The 21147-nt window shown below is 38.8% G+C and overlaps 1 protein-coding gene across 1 annotated transcript; it reads right to left on the minus strand.

Annotated features, from left to right (window-relative positions):
- Positions 1-1351: 1351 nt before the first annotated feature.
- On the minus strand, positions 1352-16601 carry PM20D2 (peptidase M20 domain containing 2). The gene is made up of 7 exons (XM_047103137.1): positions 16074-16601; positions 13592-13740; positions 6711-6853; positions 5260-5414; positions 3040-3175; positions 1908-2015; positions 1352-1695 (listed from the first exon to the last, which is right to left on the minus strand). The coding sequence occupies exons 1-7, from the start codon at positions 16527-16529 to the stop codon at positions 1541-1543; spliced, it is 1302 nt and encodes a 433-aa protein (XP_046959093.1). The 5' UTR covers positions 16530-16601; the 3' UTR covers positions 1352-1540.
- Between the last annotated feature and the right edge of the window lie 4546 nt (positions 16602-21147).

The following is a 21147-nucleotide window of genomic DNA, read 5'->3' on the forward strand; positions in this document are numbered from 1 at the left end:
TGTTTTACCGGGCACTTTTTTCACATTCTTTTACCATGTTCAAGAAACTCACACTAAGAACCAAGAAAAACTTAGAATACTTTTAAATTAATATTGAGAGAGCATGGGGTCTAAGAAGGCTTAGAATTCTGTCCCTTAAACTCAGTAAACTGGACAGGCTGACTTCTGAGCAGAAGTCTGAATAGGGCTGCTGGGTAAGTTACATGACGCTGACACTCAAAGCAAATGGACATTGCTCCTTTCTCAGTAAGTCCCTCTAGAATATGCTACCAAGCAAACACTTCACAGGAAAAGTCTAACCCTATCTGTCTATATGTTTTCCTAATACAGAAATACAGAATTAGGAATAGCACTTTAATGCCACTTCTCAGAGTTAATTATGTAAAAAAAAAAAAAAAAAAAAAATTCAGGGGCGCCTGGGTGGCGCAGTCGGTTAAGCGTCCGACTTCAGCCAGGTCACGATCTCGCGGTCCGTGAGTTCGAGCCCCGCGTCGGGCTCTGGGCTGATGGCTCAGAGCCTGGAGCCTGTTTCCGATTCTGTGTCTCCCTCTCTCTCTGCCCCTCCCCCATTCATGCTCTGTCTCTCTCTGTCCCAAAAATAAATAAACGTTGAAAAAAAAAAAATTAAAAAAAAAAATTCATTTTCCTTCAAATGGTAAAACTGAAGCTTATTCTTTGTACTGAACTTCTAGTTGTTTCCCACAGCATTTCTGATTAAAATCCTGCTTTTACTATCAATGAAAAGATTCTCTAAGTCAACATAGATATAATCAGATGTTCAAAATGAACTTTTCCTAAATTTAGAATCTGAATTTAAAAATTTTAAATTTTAAAATAATTTTATTATTTTACCATCCTATACCAAAAGAAAGAAAGAAAGAAAGAAAGAAAGAAAGAAAGAAAGAAAAAAAAATCTTTCATGGATCAATTCTAAATATAAAGTTTGAAATCCCCTGATCTTTTAAAATATAGCTCCACAACATATGAATTTATAAAATATTATCACTGATAAGCCATGGATCATCCAGAGTAAGAAATGCCATCGCAAAAGAAATGGAAAAAGAAAAAGAAATGCCATTACAGGGGTGCCCAGCTAGCTCAGTCAGAGGAGCGTGCAACTCTTAATCTTGTGGCTTTGTGAGTTTGAGCCCCATGTCGGATGTAGAGATTACTTAAAATCTTAAAAAAAAAGAAAAGAGACGAGAAGAGAAGAGAAGAAAAGAAAAGAAAAGAAAAGAAAAGAAAAGAAAAGAAAAGAAAAGAAATGCCATTACGTATCAGCTCAAACTCAACAACCACATGAGATCAAGAGTTGAACACTCCTCCGAATGAGCCAGCCAGGCGCCCCTGAAATGTTTCACTTTAGATATGAGGTAATGTGTTTTCTCTGCATCATGGATCATGGCCTCCCTCTTCAGGTAAGAGGAATTTGATTCCCTTAAGACTAAAAATTAAGCATGCCCTCCTCCATTATTAAAAAAGATTCAAGAAAAAAATCAGTACTTCTTAATGATCCATAAGTGGCTCCTAGGTCTTCCTTTTATTCTACTGTATTTAAAAATTCTTCTTCTTGAAGTTGCAATTTAAAGTCCTCCTTGATTCTCTCCAGCAACTCTGGTTTAAAAATAACATCCAACGCAGTCATTGCCAGAGCTTTGGCCGTACGCAAAGTGTAGAACTGAGCTTCTTGTGACCCTAAAAGGTGGAGAAAATAAATGAAGAAACCACCCTATTTATGATAAACTTATACACTGGTTTTCAGGTTAGCTCTCGATATCTAAACCACCTCTTGAAATGCCCACCAGAATACAGTATTTTCTGAGGTAAAGTTAGCTAATGAAAAAACATGGAGCTATTACCACAAAAAGAGAACATATGCCCACACATTCACTTCTAATAACACATACCTGCAGCTTCAGTATATTGTTCTGTATGATTCAAGGCATTAGATCCAATGTAAAAATATGGATGAATCCCAGGAACCACAAAAGTAACATTTCCAAAATCAGTAGATCCTTAGAAAAGTAAGACAATCCATGGGTTTCTAATTGTTAGTCCAATAGATGCCAGACTGTACTTATCCAATCTCTATAGCACCAGACATGATTTGCCACTCCTTTCCTTCTAGAAATTCTCTACTCCTTTGGCTTCCATGACTTGACTTCTCCTGATTGTCTGGCCTTTTCTCTGGTCACTATCTGTCTCCTCTAAATTGCTTCCTTTACCTGTCTCCTAAGTGCTGGCAATCACCAGCACACCAAATACTCCTGTGTTTTCAGTTACTTTTCAGATATTGCCAACTCCTACATCTCCAACCTAGGCATCATTTGGGGGTTCCACAGTCTACTGAACAGTTCCCCTTAGAAATCCTGTACGCACATCAAACTTAACATACTAATAATATATACCAACATAGCATACCCCAACCTGCTTTCTCTTGAACTCCTTATCTCAGTAAATGACATCAACACCCCATTTCTATGGCCAAGTCCTTTTGAGTCCACTTCATCAGCATTTATTGTTATATTTTAGTAGATACATCTCTAACATGGAAACATATTAGAAATGATCCTTTTAAAAAGGAAAAACTCTAAAATAGTCCTCAATATAATTATTTAAATTCTAAGTTGTTTACTAAACAACTAGTAGTAAACAACCATAATAATTACTCCTCAGCAACTGGCATGCCTCCTTATAACTACTTGCTAGCCTGCTTACTGAGGACTGACAATGAATTAAAATTCTATTTCTCCTTTAAGTAGCTTACTTTAAAATTAGAACTAAGGGAATTTAAACACTAGAACTATTTAGAATACAAAGGAAATAGTACGCTATTTCTACAAACAAATCTGCTCATTTAACACTTTACATTCACTGAAGAGTTCTTTAGTTTCGTTCCCCTAACCATTAAGTTTGTGAAAAATATTGTTGAGCAATACCTCCCTACCTTCAAAGCTGTCGAACAAAACCCTCTAACCAAAGATGGTATTTTCCTTCCTCAAACAGTGTAATATAGTATATATGAAAGAACCTGATTACCTGAAGGGCCATTCAACATTGCATCTTCTGAAATAAATTCTATTCCCAGTTTTTTTCCATTTTCAATATAAGCTTTCCATAGGCTCTTATTGGGAAGAACATTGTAATAATCATGTGCTCCACCTTTAATTTCTACCTAAAAAAAATCGTAAGACAAATTCTGAAATAAAAAACTCAAATTCACTATCTAATTTTCAAATCAGCAAGAGGTTTAAGAGGGTACACTTTCCCTTACAGATATAAATTCTCTTAAATATTTTACCTTAAAAAAATCGGTAATAAGACTTCCCTCAGGCCCTATCCCCTTCATGTTACATATGCACCAAACAACATGATGTCACCTCACTCTCCCAGCCAGTAAGTCTCAACTTCGGTAACTTATATAGGGTGTGGGGGAAGCCCAGGAATCTCCATTTTCACCAGGACCCCCAAGTAATTCTGATGCAGGTGGTCCAAAGAGCAGACACTGAGGAACACTGCTCTAGACTGCAGCCTCTTAAAGAAAAAAATTAAGCTTTACTCATATTCAAAATATAAGCCAACACTGACACCAATAACTGGTCCAAAAGATATAAAGGTACCTAGGAGAGACAGGTTTATGATGAAGAAGGGTTGGCTACGGTCCTCATTTATTATTTATTTATTTTTAAAAGTAATCTCTACACCCAATGTGGGGCTCGAACTCACAACCCTGAGATCAAGAGTTGCATGCTCTACTGACTGAGCCACCAGGAACCCCATGTCCTCATTTATTAACTTCAGCGTTTCAGTGTGTCAAGAATTATAAGCAGTTTATAGGTACACAGTTAAGAGGATTTATAGATTTAGTTTTGATTAAATCAAAATGGATAATAGTTCCACAAACTAAAGGCAATAGCCATAACATTAGTAAAAGTCAATTATAAAATGGCAGGGCTGACATTTCTTCTACTCTTAGCAACATCTAAGCTAGAAATAATGACAACCGGGGCATCTAGGTGACTCGTTTGGTTGAGTCTGACTCAAAATAAACAGAAAAGAAAGAAAGAAAGAAAGAAAGAAAGAAAGAAAGAAAGAAAGAAAGAAAGAACATACTTATAATATATAATAGTCATTCATGTATTACAAGTCAGCCAAAATATAAAAAGTTATTAAGAGACTATTTAAAATATAGATTAAAATCCAGTAACAATGAACCTTATCCTAAGGGAATATTATGCCTTGAGATTCGGAGTTAACGGTAATAGTTCATGTGTTTATTCTATCAATATTTATATTTATAATTATAAATAAGGGATAAAGGATTGGCTCCGTAGCTCAGGGGTTAGAACACTGGTCTCATAAATAAGGGACAAAGGATTAATTTTTTACTCTCTGGACACTTACCATATATGCTGAGAATCACTAGTACTGTGAGACACTATTACTATGTGAACAAATCATACATCTGAGAGCAGAAACAAATAAGTTGTAAGTATGAGGTCTAGGCCCTAACTCTTAACAAATATTCTCTTATTTAATTTTCACAAGAACATAAAGTATATTATTATCTCCCTTTTTCAAGAGAAAATGGAGGCCCAAAGTTATTAAATGGTGTTTTCTAAAGTTACAAAATCAGTAGGCTGAGAGGCACAGACCCAGATCCTGTCTCTCCCACTAGACTACAACCTCTGCCCAGGAAAAGACTGATGTAATTCTGAAACTTCTCGTTCTGCTGTATACCCTACGTGACTGGCACAGAAACGTCACTGACTTTATGGTTTAAATGAACAACATTTCTTCACTAACTTCTGCATCTATTTTAACTTTCATTCCAGCAAGCCATAAGTATTTATATCGTTACTGCACATATCTAATAATTTCACCCGAAACAGCTTTTGCTGATTTTGCCATAAAGTTCCCTTTATAGGAACTATACTGAGCAATTCTGAAAACACAACTGCCAATAAGGAAGGCTATATCTTGCAAAAAGGCAGGGAACTCAGCATTATCAAGAATTATTCTAATTACAGTGCAATAAGATGACTATAGTCCTTTCTATGTGGGCATTGAGTAAAACAAATATGAATTAAAGACTTTCACATCACCCATTCACTCGACTGATCTTACATACTCTAAACATTGCCAAATGAAAAAGGGGCAAGTTAGGTTCTAATCTAATTTAATAATACTCTAACTTAACTCCAGCCCATATAGATATACCTCTGATTATAACTTATATTAACTCTTAAAAGTTCTTACTGTACACCCAGTAGCCAAAGCTGCAGCTCTGAAGCAATCTTCTGCCTTTTTGGTCAAAACTGGAAGTTCTTTCATTGAGGGTGCACGGAAGTAATAGATTAATTCAGAATAAGATGGAATGATATTGGGTTTTACACCACCACTTTTTATTATGCCTACAAAAAGAACCAAATTACTGAAATTGAGCTTGGAGACCATTTCTTTAAGTTTAAATACACCCATAGAATTTTCAATATGTACATGAAGAAAAACAATTTCAATTTATTAGCTTCACAGATATACCAATCAATGATTTTTGATGTGCTGTACAAAATTTTCTTTTTTTTTTTTTTTGTACAAAAGTTTCTATACATAGGGTAATGCTTTCTGGCTAAGAGATAAAAAACTGTCTATCCATACTTAATTTTAAGGAATTTAACGATGTTGAGAAATTATGTTGCATGATTATAAAGAAACTGTTAGAAACTTTTATAACAATCTTAAGACTTCTGAAAAGAGTTTATTTCAGTAGGCTTAATAAAGTAGTAATAGTTGTACGTTTTGATAAACTTTTGACTTAAAAGAAAAAAAAATGGCACAAGGTTCTATAATTATCCTCGTACTTCCAGATTCCTATGAATATTTTCAATGGTATTTAGCTCTGGGAACATAATTTTTATACCAGCAAGAAACCGATGCAGGTCAAAGATCACTAAGTGCTATTAACTGTCAAAACAAATACATTTATTTGGAACTACACTGAGAGGAAAGATTTATCCATTCAAAATAATAACTGAAATAGATACACAAAATCTAAATTTATTTGATCTGCTTTAAAAATTATTAATTATTTTTACATATTTCTCTTAGAAAAACTAAGGTAGGACACTGGTCAAAGTGCAATTACAAACTAATTTAAGCCTATAACAAAATCAGGTAAAAAATAGATATTAAAGTATAACAGTCTCCCAAATCATAAGAAAATAACTAAAAAATAAATTCATACCTTTAAGATCATACTTTATTACTGTAGTTACATTAAGGTGATACACATAATTTAAAAAGATGTTACTCATTTTATCAGCACTTGAGAAAATAAAACCAGTAACCATAACTTTTTTAAATTGAGAAAATGATTTGTTACCATTAAAAAACAGTGAGGATAACTGGAAAATGAAGATCCAACTTTCAAATACCCACAGAAAACATGTACATCCTTACATAAAACATTATCTCTAATACTCAAAATGACCATTCCATTTATACATAAATACTTTTTTAATTGTTTTCTTAGCCAACACATACAAACATCCTAGTATCCTGTCACATGAATTTTGGAAACTGTTTAAAAAGTTTGGAATATTCATATAAAGTATATAAAATGTTTACAATTTTTAAAAATCAAATGTTAATTACACGGCACTGAAATATATTAAGCACCATCCATTACACAACATACTTGACATTCGTACCATGAACTCTCCAGGTTGGTTTCATTTGCTGTCTCAACACAGACAGATTGTTGTAGGCGAGAACGGCAGCATCTAATGCATTTACTCCTTCCCAGGGATATGCAGCAGCATGAGATGCTTTTCCATAGTATTTCACAATCACACTAGGAAACAAAACATCATTTGGAATTACTCTTTTCAAAGTCACTAAAGAAAACCCAGGTACCGTAATTAGAATTACCCAACAAGTATTCAGAATTAAGTAACACTGCTGGAATTTTTATTTGCAAATCATTTGTAGAAATACACAGCAATTTATATACCTTAGTTGTAGTTTACTATTATGTAATACAGTGACTGACACAAAGAAAGCATTCCAAAAAAGAGAAAAGAGAGAGAGAGAGAGAGAGAGAGAGAGAATTTTGTTCAACCAACCCCCAATAGAAATTTAATTTGTACACAACTCAATTCAAACAAACATGCAATTCTGTATTAGGCACTGGAATTACAAAAAGAGGGCTCCTGTCTCCTTCTACACTGCATAGTAATAACTCTATATAAAATGTCTGCGAAACTCAGATAATTCTATCTTAAGTGGGGGAGGGCAGGTGAAGGAAAACAGAAATAGGTGACAATCTGAAATGAGTTAAGACAACCTCTGAATACCAGATTACACTCACAATATCCTAAGATATTCTAGCATTAAGTCAGTTGTTCCTGACCAACATTTTATTAGTGTTCCAAAACACCTGCATCACTAATATCTCAAAATTTTATCAGTTATGTTACTGCACTTCCAAATAGTTCTCATACCAATTTAACTCCTCAGATACAATAAAAAATAAGGGTTAAAGAAAGGATTGCATATTAAATAGTTATTTATAAAGATGACTTGTATAGGCAACACTTTTTAAGCCTAAGTAATAGTACCCACATTTAAATTACCAAAAAGCTATTCTAGACTTAGTTTTTTTTTTTTTAACAAACTAGATTCAAGAATCCTTGGCATGCTCATATTCCTTGATGAATTCAAAACATTCTGCTGGCAAAATAAAAACAAGTTAAAAGCATCCAAATATATTTTTAAGATTTTAGGATATTTGTTAGTTCCTTGATATATATCTTATCACCATCACCTTGAAACTGGAATTTTAACAAAACTGGTGATAAATATAAAATGGAAGAGGATGACCTTTATGAAAATGGCTCTAGCACCATTTCTTTCAGGATTCAAATCTAAGTATAATTAACATACAACAAACTATAGGAAAATAAGTGTTAATGGTTATTTTTTTCAGCATTAGTATTTTTAGTGTATTTTAAAACATTTTAGAGAGCATATTTTACTTTTTATTTATTTTAGTAATTTAAATTCATGTTAATTAACATACAGTGTAGTATTAGTTTCAGGAGCAGAATTTAGTGATTTATCACTTACATACAACACCAGTACTCATCACAAGTGCCCTCCTTAAGGCCCATCACCCATTTAGCCCATCCTCCCAACCCCCTTCCCCTCCAGTAGCCCTCAGTTTGTTCTCTGTATTTAAGAGTCTCTTATGGTTTGTCTCCCTCTAAGAGTAAAGTATATTGCAATTCAGGCCTATCTCAAGAAGCAAGAAAGGTCCCAAATACACAATCTAACCTCACACCTAAAGGCACCTAAAAGCGCTAGAAAAGGAACAGCAAATAAAACACAAAGCCAGCAGAAGGAGGGAAATAAGAAAGATTAGAGCAGAAATAAACAATATAGAAGCAAACAAACAAACAAAAAAAACCAGTAGAACAGATCAATGAAACTAAGAGCTGGTTCTTTGAAAGAATAAATAAAACTGATAAACTCCTGGCCAGCTTTATCATAAAAGAAAAAGGAAAGGACCCAAATAAATAAAATCACAAATGAAAGAGGAGAGATCACAATCAACACCACAAAAATACAATTATAAGAAATACTATGAAAAATTGTATGCCAACAAACTGGGCAATCTGGAAGAAATGGACGAATTCCTAGAAACTCACACACTACCAAAACTGAAACAGGAAGAAATGGGAAATTTGAACAGGCCCATAACCAGCAAAGAAATTGAATCAGCTATCAAAAATCTCCCAACAAACAAGAATGCTGGCCCAGATGGCTTCCCAGGGGAATTCTACCAGACATTTAAAGAAAAGTTAACACCTATTCTTCTCAAAATGTTCCAAAAAACAGAAATGGAAGGAAAGTTTCCAAACTCATTCTATGAAGACAGCATTACCTTGATTCCAAAATCAAAGATCCCCCTAAGAAGAATTATAGGCCAACATCCCTGATGAACCCAGATGCAAAAATTCTCAACAAGATCTAGCAACCAAATTCAACAGTACATTAAAACAATTATTTATCATGATCAAGTGGGATTTATTCCTGGGCTGCAGGGCCTGTTCAATATTTGCAAATCAATCAACGTGATATACCACATTAATAAAAGAAAGAATAAGAACCATATGATCCTCTCAATAGATGCAAAAAAAAAAAAGCATTTGACAAAATACAGCATCCTTTCTTGATAAAAACCCTCAAGAAAGGGATAGAGTGAACATATCTTGACACCATGAAGGCCATATAAGAAAGACCCACAGTTAATATCATCCTCAATGGGGAAAAACTGAAAGCTTTCCCCTTAAGGTCAGGAACATGACAGGATGTCCACTCACTACTGTTATTCGACACAGTACTGGAAGTCCTAGCCTCAGCAATCAGACAACAAAAAGAAATAAAAGGCATCCAAATTGGCAAAGAAGTCAAACTTTCACTCTTCACAGACGACATGATCCTCTACGTGGAAAACCCGAAAGACTCCACCAAAAAACTGCTAGAACGGATACATGAATTCAGCAAAGTTGCAGGATATAAAATCAACATACAGAAACCGGTTGCATTTCTGTATGTCAATAATGAAGCAGCATGAAGAGAAATCAAGGAATGAATCCCATCTACAATTCTACAAAAAACCATAACATACCTAAGAATAAACCTAACCAAAGAGGTAAAAGATCTGTATACTGAAAAACTATAGAAAGCTTATGAAAGAAATTGAAGAAGACACGAAGAAATGGAAAAGACAACATTCTATGCCCATGGACTTGAAGAACAAATGTTGTTAAAATGTTGATACTACCCAAAGCAATCTGCACGTGCAATGCAATCCCTATTAAAATAACACCAGCATTCTTCACAGAGCTAGAACAATCCTAAAATTTGTATAGAACCAGAATAGACCCTGAATAGCCAAAGTAATGTTGAAAAAGAAAATCAAAGCTGGAGGCATCACAATTCTGGACTTCAAGCTGTTTTACACAAAGCTGTAATCATCAAGACAGTATGGTACTGGCATGAAAACAGGCACATAATCAATGGAACAGAAAAGAAAACCCAGATATGGATCCACAAACGTATGACCAACTAATTTCTGACAAAGTAAGCAAGAATATACAATGAGAAAAAGACAGTTTCTTTAGCAAATGGTGCTGGGAAAACTGGACAGTGACATGCAGAAGAATGAACCTGGACCACTTTCTTACACCATTCACAAAAATAAACTCAAAATCGATGAAAGACCCACATGTAAGATGGGAAACCATCAAACTCCTTGAGGAGAAAACATGCAACAACTTCTTTGACCCTGGCCACAGCAACTTCTTACTTGACAGGTCTCTGGAGGCAAGGAAAACAAAAGCAAAAATGAACTATTGGGACTTCATCAAGATAAAAGCCTTCTGCACAGTGAAGGAAACAATCAACAAAACTGAAAGGCAATGGACAAAATGGGAGAAGACATTTGCAAATGACATATCAGATAAAGGGTTAGTATCCAAAATCTGTTTAAAAAAGCTTATCAAACTCAACACCCAAAAAATAAATAATCCAGTCAAGAAATAGGCAAAAGACAGGAATAGACACTTTTCCTAAGAAGACATCCAGATACTAAAAGACACCTGAAAAGATACTCTACATCACTCATCATCAAGGAAATACAAATCAAAACCACAATGAGATACTACTTTGCACCTGTCAGAATGGCTAGGAAACAACAGACATTGGCGAGAATGCAGAAAAAGGGGAACACTTTTGCACCGTTGGTGGGAATGCAAACTGTACAGCCACTCTGAAGAACGTATGGAGGTTCCTCAAAAAATTAAAAATAGGGGCTCCTGGGTGGCTCAGTTAAGCATCTAACTTCTGCTCAGGTCATGATCTCACAGTTTGTGAGTTCAAGCCCCTCATCGGGCTCTGTGCTGACACCTCAGAGCCTGAAGCCTGCTTCAGATTCGGTGTCTCCTCTCCCTGCCCCTCCCCCACTCGTGCTCTGTCTCTATTGCTCAAAAATAAATAAAACATTAAAAATTTTTTTTTGAATTAAAAATAGAACTACCCTATGGCCCAGCAACTGCACTATTAGATGTTTACCCAAACGATACAAAATGATGATTCAAAGCACCCCAATGTTTACAGCAGTGCTATCAACAATAGCCAAAGTATGGAATATTACTTGGCAATCAAAAAGAATAAAACCTTGCCATTTGCAACAACGTGAATAGAACTAGAATGTATTATGCTAAGCGAAATAAGTCAAAGACAAATATATGATTTCACTCATGTGGAATTTAAGAAACAAAACAGATGAACATAGGAAAAGGAAAGGAAAAATAAGACAAAAAGTGTATTTTAAACAAACTGACGGAGGGGTGCCTGGGTGGCTCAGTCCACTGAGTATCCATGATCTCACAGTTAGTGGGATTGAGTCCTGCTTTAGGCTCTGTGCTGAGTGTGGAGCCTGCTTGGGATTATTCTCTCTCTCTGCCCCTACCCTGCACATGCACCCATGGTACCCATCCCTCTCTCTCTGTCTCTCAAAATAAATAAATAAATTTAAAAAAATCAAAAGGAAGAGCCAGACCAACAATATATTTAGCAGAATATTTAAGGGGGAAAAAAGAATCCTCCCTTAAAATTCAATTTATATATGTACCTATTTAGGTTTATAACTATGCTCGAAAAGTCCTGGAAGGGGGCGCCTGGGTGGCTCAGGTCACGATCTCGCAGTCCGTGAGTTCGAGCCCCGTGTCGGGCTCTGGACTGATGGCTCGGAGCCTGGAGCCTGTTTCAGATTCTGTGTCTCCCTCTCTCTGACCCTCCCCTGTTCATGCTCTGTCTCTCTCTGTTTCAAAAATAAATAAAACGTTAAAAAAAAAAAAGTCCTGGAAGGATACATGCCTCTCAAGAAGGGACAAGATGCATGAAAGGTGGTCAATATGAACATAGTGTTTTATCTTACTTATTGTTGGAGATTTTTAGGATGAAAAGATCATAATATTTTCAAAAATTAGTTTGTATTCTTGTTCCCTTTTCCATCTTAACAGATGGCCAATGAAAACTCTAAGAAGCCAGAGACTAAGAAAAGGCCTGAGGCCAACGGGGCTGATGGATCAAGGCCAAGAAGCCCAACTCAAAGTCCTAGAAGGCTAACGGGCTGGTAAGCCTACAGCTGCAGGCCTCTTCTAGCCAGAGGCCTTGGCAGAGACTTCTAACCTCTAAGATCCTCTGCAGGTGTTCCAGTATGCACTACCCCCAAAACCAAAGTTGAAAGATTCTTCCTGCTGCCACAGCATCAACTCTTGGTGATAAGAAGGAAGATTAAAATGGTCATCCTGTGAAAACAAGGCCTCGGGTGATTCTGAGCTGGAAGATACGTGAGTACCACCTAGAAGCGCAGCTGCAATGGTTTTATCACTCCCTAGCTCCCACAGAGGAGAACATGTGGTTTTCCCGAAGCAGATCAAAAGTGGCTCCTGGAGACTGGCCCGGTGACTGGCCCATTAACTACTGTGACTGAAACTTCTGGTGTGCAAACTTCAATCCACTTCAGCGATCCAAAAAAGTGAGCTCTTCCACATACAGGAAAATAAATAAAATGTTTCGGCACCGGACAAATCAGAAGAGTACAGATGCAAATTCCACTAAAATCCGCAGCTAGTTTCTGTCTTTTCTCTCAGAAATATAATTTACCCTCTTTGCAAAGAACTCAAATTACAAGAAGTAGACTAGAGAAGTGTGTTTTCTTCCCAAGTCTAATAAAGCTGCCTCTTTTTTTTTTAATGTTTATTTATTTTTGAGAGAGAGAGAGAGAGACAGAGCATGAGCAGGGGAAGGACAAAGAGTGAGAGAGGGAGCCATAGATTCTGAAGCAGGCTCTGGGCTCTGAGCTGTCAGCACAGAGCCTGACGTGGGGCTCGAACCCACGAGCTGTGAGATCATGACCTGAACCGAAGTCGGATGCTCAACTGACTGAGCCACCCAGGCGCCCCTAATAAAGCTGCCTCTTACAAATCTATTCAATTGCAAAGACAACCCATGTCAAAGGATAGATGTTTTCTAGAAACCTAATTGCTCTCAGATAGTTCAGAATAGAATACAAGCGTCAACATATTCTGTTTGCTAGTCTTAATGCTTTTTAGGCACTATTTTTTTAGTGTTTATTTATTTTGAGAGAGAGTGTGCATGTACACAGGGGAGGGGCAGAGAGAATCCCAAGCAGGGTCCACACTCAGCATGGAGCCTGATGCGGAGCTCAGTGTCACGACCATGAGATCATGACCCGAGCCAAAATCAAGAGTCAGGACACTTAACCGACTCAGCCACCCAGGTGCCCCGTGCACTAGGTTAATAGTCCAATTACAAACACCATCTCAAATAGAAGAGGCTTACCAAATGTTATTCAATGGAAATCAAGTAAGGCATCACATCATCATTTTTCAACTTACTTTTTCAATACATAAGTACCGGGTTTTAGTCTCCAGTTAGGACACAGAAATATCTTAATAGTCTTTTCCACTAAGGAGCTTATTTCAACTTGATTACTCACTCATGTTCAGCGACATCAGGTAAATAAACAGCATTCTCTTGGGATGGGTGGGCCATAAAAACAACATCAAGATTTTTAAAAGCCCCTGCTTCAATTAAATCAATTTTGCCACCACCATCTTCTTCTGCAGGCGTTCCCAGGACAACTACCTAGAAGGATATACCTGTGTCAGAGCAAAACAACAACAAAATCCTCGCAGGAAAATATCAAACAGGTTCCCTTGCATAGGTATTCACAACCTACATTAAAGTCCTTGAACTATGGAGAGAGGTGGTGTTCTCTGACACTTAAATAATGCAGTGGGCATAAATCTACAGTGCTAAGTTAACTACACATTTAAATTTACAGTGTTATACCAATTTGGCACAAAGTATGCACTAAAGCTACACCAGGAAACTTTTCCTAATATTATAACTCAATTTTATATAACTAAAGGCAAAGATGAAAAAAGATAAATACTATATACTGAATTAATTCCTCAAAATTCTTTAGGACTTATTTCTTTTTTTTTTTTTTTAATTTTTTTTTCAACGTTTTTATTTATTTTTGGGACAGAGAGAGAGCATGAACGGGGGAGGGGCAGAAAGAGAGGGAGACACAGAATCGGAAACAGGCTCCAGGCTCTGAGCCATCCGCCCAGAGCCTGACGCGGGGCTCGAACTCACGGACCGCGAGATCGTGACCTGGCTGAAGTCGGACGCTTAACCGACTGCGCCACCCAGGCGCCCCTAGGACTTATTTCTTAAAGCTTCTTCTTGACCAAGTCTTTTAGTAATGTATATAATTATTCATAAACACTTTACTGGTTAGGAACGTTCCAGTTGCTTATTAGTTATCCCCACAACAACCCTGTGAGGTAGGTGAGCAGTATATGTCATCATTTCAGAGATGTCAGAGATGGTGGTTTTGAGGCATGGAGTGAAGTGTTTTGTCCCAGGACACACTGCAAGTCTCCAGGCAGAGCAAGGATTAGATGTTCTGATCCTCAGACCTGAACTCTTGATTCCTTACTGAGCTAACTCATTAAAAGATCTTAACTCATTAAACCTTTATAGTGAACATTAAATAAACCTTAACACCACAGTTAGAAACAGCCGACTATTACACAAACTTACTAATTCGATTCCACCAGTTCAACCAGGCAGATTTACTGGTCACCAAACACCTAATTAAACAAAAGAGAACTTTACAGAATAAACATTTTACTTTGATATTTAAGCTTAACTTCTTCAAACAATTTTTAAGAGCAAAGAAAAATTATAAACAACTAATACACTTTCAAGATCATATACAGGAATACAATGAAACAAATTGGAAAAAGTCTTGGCTTGTTAAGGGAATCAACATAAATTCCATTTTAAGAGAGGACTGATAACCTTGCTAAAACTGTGCATTACCATTCAAAGGTGTACATTTCCCAAAGTCGAGCCTTCTTTGGAAGTTACAAAGCACTCGAACTCATAATTGAACCTGCTTTCTACTCTGAACCCTTGACTCCTTAAATTTTAAATTTGATGACTTCAAGTTAAATCTTACTGATGTCTCTGAATCTTTCATAAGTCTGGTTAAAATTAAATCTCTCCCGTGTTTCATGCAATAGCAAAGGACCCGCCCCCCCCAAAACAAAAACCTACCCAGATGCAAAAAACAAGCCGCCAGAAGCAGAAAAGAGAAGGCAGCTAAAGAGAAAAAGCTACAAAAGATGGAACTGTTAAGATAAAAGAGAAAAGTTACTGACATTGGGAAAAAAATGGGCTATAGAATATGAAAATAAAACATCAGCCTTGCCCTTATTAAGCCAAATGTTGATGATTGAATTAGCTCACAGAATGAAGAATACCATCTGAAAAAACACAGTAACACGAGATTAAACTTGCCCTACAACAAGCATAAATGACATTTCCCCACTTAAAGGAGAAATTTCTTAATATCATGAAATAAATATTAAAACTTAAGGATGAACTCATCTATGTAGTATTCATTCACTTCTCCAATTTTTGAGGGAAGGTTTGGTAGTTGCAATGACTGAAAAATTCCTATCCAAATACCAACGATTCGAATCACAACAGCTCCTATGACTGCCACAAACAAAAGAGGTTTTGGAGCCTAATAAAGAGGGGCTGGAGGTTTCCCTACAATAATACTTATTCCAGAGATTGCACAACCTCGTCAGCAAATCGCAGTTAATTCTGTTACCAAAAATAAATCACAACGAAAACCAGGCTTGGTCCTAAATTCTTTCCTTAGGGCCAGTCTACTCAATCGTTTACAACTACAGAAGAGGAAACAAAAATCTGCAAAAAGTCGCTGGGTCGGCACCTTAAGCACTACTGACTTTGATCCAGGAGTTCTGCCTTCTGGCAAAAGCGAGGCCGGGACTCCGAGGGGGCAGGTGCGCACGGGAAGCGCCGGGTCCCGCCGTCCCCCGGTACGACCCGGTCTGGGCAGGCGATGAAAATCCCGCGCCAGGACCCCACCTCACCTTCACCGGCGGAGGCGGCCCAGAGAGCCCCTCCAGGGCTCCCTTCACGCCCAGCGCGGCCGCCGCCCCGACCTCGGCGATCAGGTTGTGGCCGCAGGCGTGCCCGATGCCTGGCAGCGCGTCGTATTCGCAGAGGAAGCCCAGCTGCAGCGGGCGCCGCGCCGCACGGACCCCCAGCGGCTCCCACTCTGCGCGGAAGGCCGTGGCCAGCTGGTAGTGCGGCTGCACTGCCCAAGAGGCAGCTGGAGGCTCGCGCTCGAAGAACCGCGTCAGCACGCCGTGGGCCCGGTGCTCCTCGTAGGCCAGCTCGGGCTCGCTCCAGATCGCGCGGCTCAGGGCCCCCAGGCGCTCGGCCGCCTCGTCAATGCGCTCCGCGGCGCGCAGCTTCAGCAGCTCCAGCTGGGAGACGCCGCTGCAAGCGCCCCCCTCCAAGGGCCGCTCCTCTCCCGGTCTCATCGCGCCTGCAGCCGGTGACCCGCGAACACTCCGCTCGACTGCCCGCTCGGTAGCTGCCTTTTAACTGCACACCCGCTCCAGTGCCCGCGCCCGGCGTCCGCTAGAATCCGGGAGGGGCCCACAGCGCAGCTCCGCTGCTCCCGAGGGGAACAGTCCCGGGGCCCCGCCTCCAGCGCCTCGCCGGGTACAAGGTTCCCACCTCATTTGGCTGGCAAGTGCTCCGCCCCGGGCCGGGAGCGCTGGGAAGAGAGGTGTTCTGGGACTCTCGCTTTCATCTCCTTGGCTGTGCTTAAGACTGAATTGTTTTCAACTCATTACTTTTCTGTTGTTGCTTGTTTCCCACAGCAGCAGAATGAGAACGGCTTTATTGGTTAGTTGGCATCAGAGAGAGACCAAGTGGAACATAGTCCTTGAAAAACGCCACTCCCCTTTCTAAAATAGCAATTTAAAGTTATACAGGGTTTTTAGTTCCTAAAACTAGATGTCAATGTAAATGCTATACAAAGAACACTGGTCTATAGATTCTATACTCTTAAAGTGTTCAGTACTGCCCTCACTTTCTTCTTGAGGTTGCTGTGTTATCTAAAAGTTGCAACTACTCTGTATAGTTTTCTCATAAGGACACTTACTGCAGTATAGTATGGACTGGATATGTAATTAGCAAGTATAGTCTATTTGGGTAGATAAGAACTAAGAATTTAAAAATGAAGGTTTGTTTAAAGCCCAAACCCAAGGGTTAATAAAAAGACTTATGGTCGTCAATATTCATACCATTTTGTTGACTTGGGTTTTTGATTTGAACATAGTAACAGCTATGAAGGACAACATATGACCAGTTTCGTTTGTAATTGATGCTGAACTCATGATGTGTGCAGCTGCTGTGCACAATATCACCGGGTTTTAAATTACCCAGGGAAGAAATTCAAGATACCGTACTCTTGTTTGCCTCCAGAATGAAACCCAAAGTCTGAAGGAAAAACAAACTGCTGTTGATATTCTAAGGTGTTCTGCATCTTGAAAGCTTCCATCAGCTTTTCAGGCACTTCCACCTCTTCCCTTAATTTGTCACAATTTGGTTAAATGGGACACAATATATTCATATAATTAGAGAAGTGCATTTTTTTGAAAGTAAGTCGACGGGAAGCTGCCTACGTGAAGACTCTACTACTGTTTTAACCACTTCATGTGCTAACAATACCAGAGTAAACGTCCTATTCGAACTCTGAAAATACTGTCATTCTCAGTTAACACTTTAACTAAATCTCAGCCCTGATGGTAACAAATGTGGTATTAAATCCCTGGACTCCCTTGTCTATACTTAGTAAATCATACCCTGGTATACCTCTGACAAAACCCCCACCTTTATCTATGAAATATAATATTATTGCTTTATGTGAGCAAAACCAATAGGTAACATTTGTAGAGCATTGACCCTGTAGCAGGCACTTAACATGTGCCACATGCTTTACAGGTATTAACTTATTTAATCCTCATAACAACCTATGAGGTTGTTAATGTGATTATTTATTTTTACAGATGCAGTGTCCAAGATTACACAGATAGTAAATAGTGGACCCAGGATGGAACAGGAGCCAGTCTGGCTCCCCGTGGCCTGCTTGTAGCCACCATACTTTATTGCTTATGTAAGCAGACATCCAAATTCATAAATGTATCTGTAGCTTGTCTATTTACATCAGAACCCACAGCAATCACTTATTTTGAATAAATATGCTGTAGCAACTCTGCCTATTGACATCAGTAGAACCCATGTTTGCTTGTTCTTACCAGACGGCTATAAACAACAACAGAATAGGCATACATATAAATTCTATATAGAAGCTGCTATTTATACTGCTGGTCCTAAATTAACAAAGCTGTCACTTGAGTTGGAGAAAAGACAGATACGTTTCAAGGTCTGTTCCGTTTGTGTGCACACGCATGCACGTGCGTGTTGGATTTCCATTGTGGGCACTCTATATGCCTTGCTCATGGTGCTTTGTACCCTTTTATTTAATAAGTTATGATAATTTGTTGAATGTGCATCCTCCTCAGAAGTGCTAGGGGAGAAAGGAATAAAAGGCGTGAAAATGATTTCATCCATGAGAGGGTGTAGATATTTCACCAGAAAATAAATAAAACTTATAGGAAAACCTTAAAAAATATAGTATAAAGGAATTGGTTCCCAAAGTGCATGGGAATCTTACCGACTATCTTTTCATTTTAACAATATTTGGAACCTGGGGGTGCCTGGGTGGCTCAGTCAGTTAAGGTCTGACTTCAGCTCAGGTCACAATCTCGAGGTTCGTGAGTTTGAGCCCCACATTGGGCTGTCTGCTGTCAGCACAGAGCTCGCTTCAGATCCTCTGTTTCCCCCTCTCTCAGCCCCTACCCCGCTCATTCTCTGTCTCTATCTCTCTCAAAAACAAATAAACATCAAATAAAAAACAATATTTGGAATCTGCACAATTTCCTCCAGAACCAAACCCTGGCACTGGGTGATTTGGGGCTATTACCACTGCCAGCATGCAGAGTAAGCAAAATACGGTGCCACTCTAGGATATTGGTCATTTGCAACATCGCCCTAACCGTCCTCCCCCACCCCCTGCCATTCTCCCCCTGGAATACTTTCTGTTTCCTCCAGAGAACTCTCTAGTTGATGTAAACATGCAACTCAAACTAGACAGCACATTACAAAACCACTTCTGGGCTAAGATCTTCGAAAACCTGACTGTCATTTTGGCAGAAAGTAGTGAGCTAAGAATTCAGCAGAAAAGGTGAATTTTGATTGAGGGTGAAGGAACGTGGAGGAACCGTGTACACACTGATAAAGAAATAAAACTTTATCCAGACAGTGGGCGACTACTGGATATTAAGCAGGGGAGAGGCAAAACTGGATATTTGTTCTGGAAGAATAATTAATGGCTATGTGAAAGATAAATTGGAAACAGACTTTGGTCTGGAGACAAGCTAACCCATTTCTGCAAAATCCCAGGATTCCAGAAACCTTCCACAGGCAGAAGTGACAGGACTTGGTGCCTGATAGAATGTGTCTGGAGGAGGGGAGCGCGATGGAGAGAAGGAAGAAAGTAAGATAACTGAGGTTTGTAGTGTGAACTATGTAGATGGTAAAGTCATTAAACAAAATAGGGGTAGTGTGAGCATGAGGGTTGAGCTGATGGGTGTGCATTAGACATGTCAAGAGGAGGTGGAACCCTCCACCCAAGAGACCAGCAGTGGCACTAAGGAAAGTGGAATAACTAAGGAAAGTGCATTTCCTCGTATCTACTATGCATAATGATTATATCCAGAGGAGAATTAAACTATCTGGGGAGTGAGTGACTAGGGAGGGAAAAAATTTGAGCTGAGGAAGAAACTCTGGGGAAAAAAAAAAAAACAAAGGGAAGGAGCAAGGATGTCTGGCAGAATCTTGCTTCTGCTGGGTAAGATTCTATTACAACTTGTTTTTAAGTTCTGTATAGATTTCTTCAAATGGCCCATGAGGTGAAGGCAGCTATTTCAAAGCCCAGAATGTCCTGGTACACAGTTACTTGAGGCTCCCTTTGGCCTCCATCCCTCCTGGCAGTGAGATTAGCTGCTCTGCTGACCATAACGGTTCCTGGAAATGAGGACAGTGAGGTCGTCTCAGAGGAGGCTTCTCCTCTGCCCTGATTCCCTAGGGCGTGTGTACTACCACACCGCAGAGACGTAGCCTGGCTTGTGCTGGGTGAGAACACTTCTCTCCTGAGGTTATGGTTCAGAAAAATGGAGAGAACTCTTATTGCTCCTCTACCCCTACTGATAAAACGTTTAGAGCTTGGACCTAACGCAGTGCATGAGGGTCCTTCGTAAGATTCCTCTCTCAAGCCATGCGTGTAGCTTGGCCAGGTGCATGCATACCATGGTTAGTAATTACCTTTATTAAGGATTCACTTCTCAAACGTCTTGGTCATTTTGGTGCTCATTATTATTTTTATTTTTGAGAGGAAGTGAGAGCCGAATTTATTAAAGGCAGAGTAGATATAGACAAAGTGTCCAGGAGTCTGGGAAAGGAAAGGAGAGTGAGTCTTACGTTTGCTTGGGGCCTGGGGTTTTTATTGAGGATTGTGGTCTGGTGCTTATTTTAAAGCCGTTAGCAGGAATGGATGGTGAAGATGGTCATAGGGTGCTTAAAATACTCAAAATGTTTTATAAAGGATGTGGTAATGAAGAGTCATCGATAAATAAAAAATGTGTGGTCTAAAAAATTAACAAATAGGGGCATCTGGGTGGCTCAGTCGGTTAAGCATCCGACTTCGGCTCAGGTCATGATCTCACGTTTCATGGGTTCGAGCCCCATGTCAGGCTGTGCTGACAGCTCAGAGCCTGGAGCCTGCTTCAGGTTCTGTCTCCTCTCTCTCTGCCCCTACCCCACTCACACTCTGTCTCTCTCTGTCTCTCAAAAATAATAAATAAAAATGTTAAAATTTTTTAAAAAAAATTAATAAATAGCATCTAGCAAATTAGAGGCATGCTGGTAGATAAAACAAGAAGCAAACTAAACATTTCCAATAAAACTGATAAGGAAAAAACAATTACAATGTTCCTCAAGGGTTTCCACATAAAATGCCTTTCCCCTCTG

Source organism: Lynx rufus, unplaced genomic scaffold (genome assembly GCF_022079265.1).
Source record: "Lynx rufus isolate CCGP_SWC_20201006 ecotype Redwood Valley unplaced genomic scaffold, mLynRuf1.p SCAF_6, whole genome shotgun sequence".
NCBI lineage: Eukaryota > Metazoa > Chordata > Mammalia > Carnivora > Felidae > Lynx > Lynx rufus.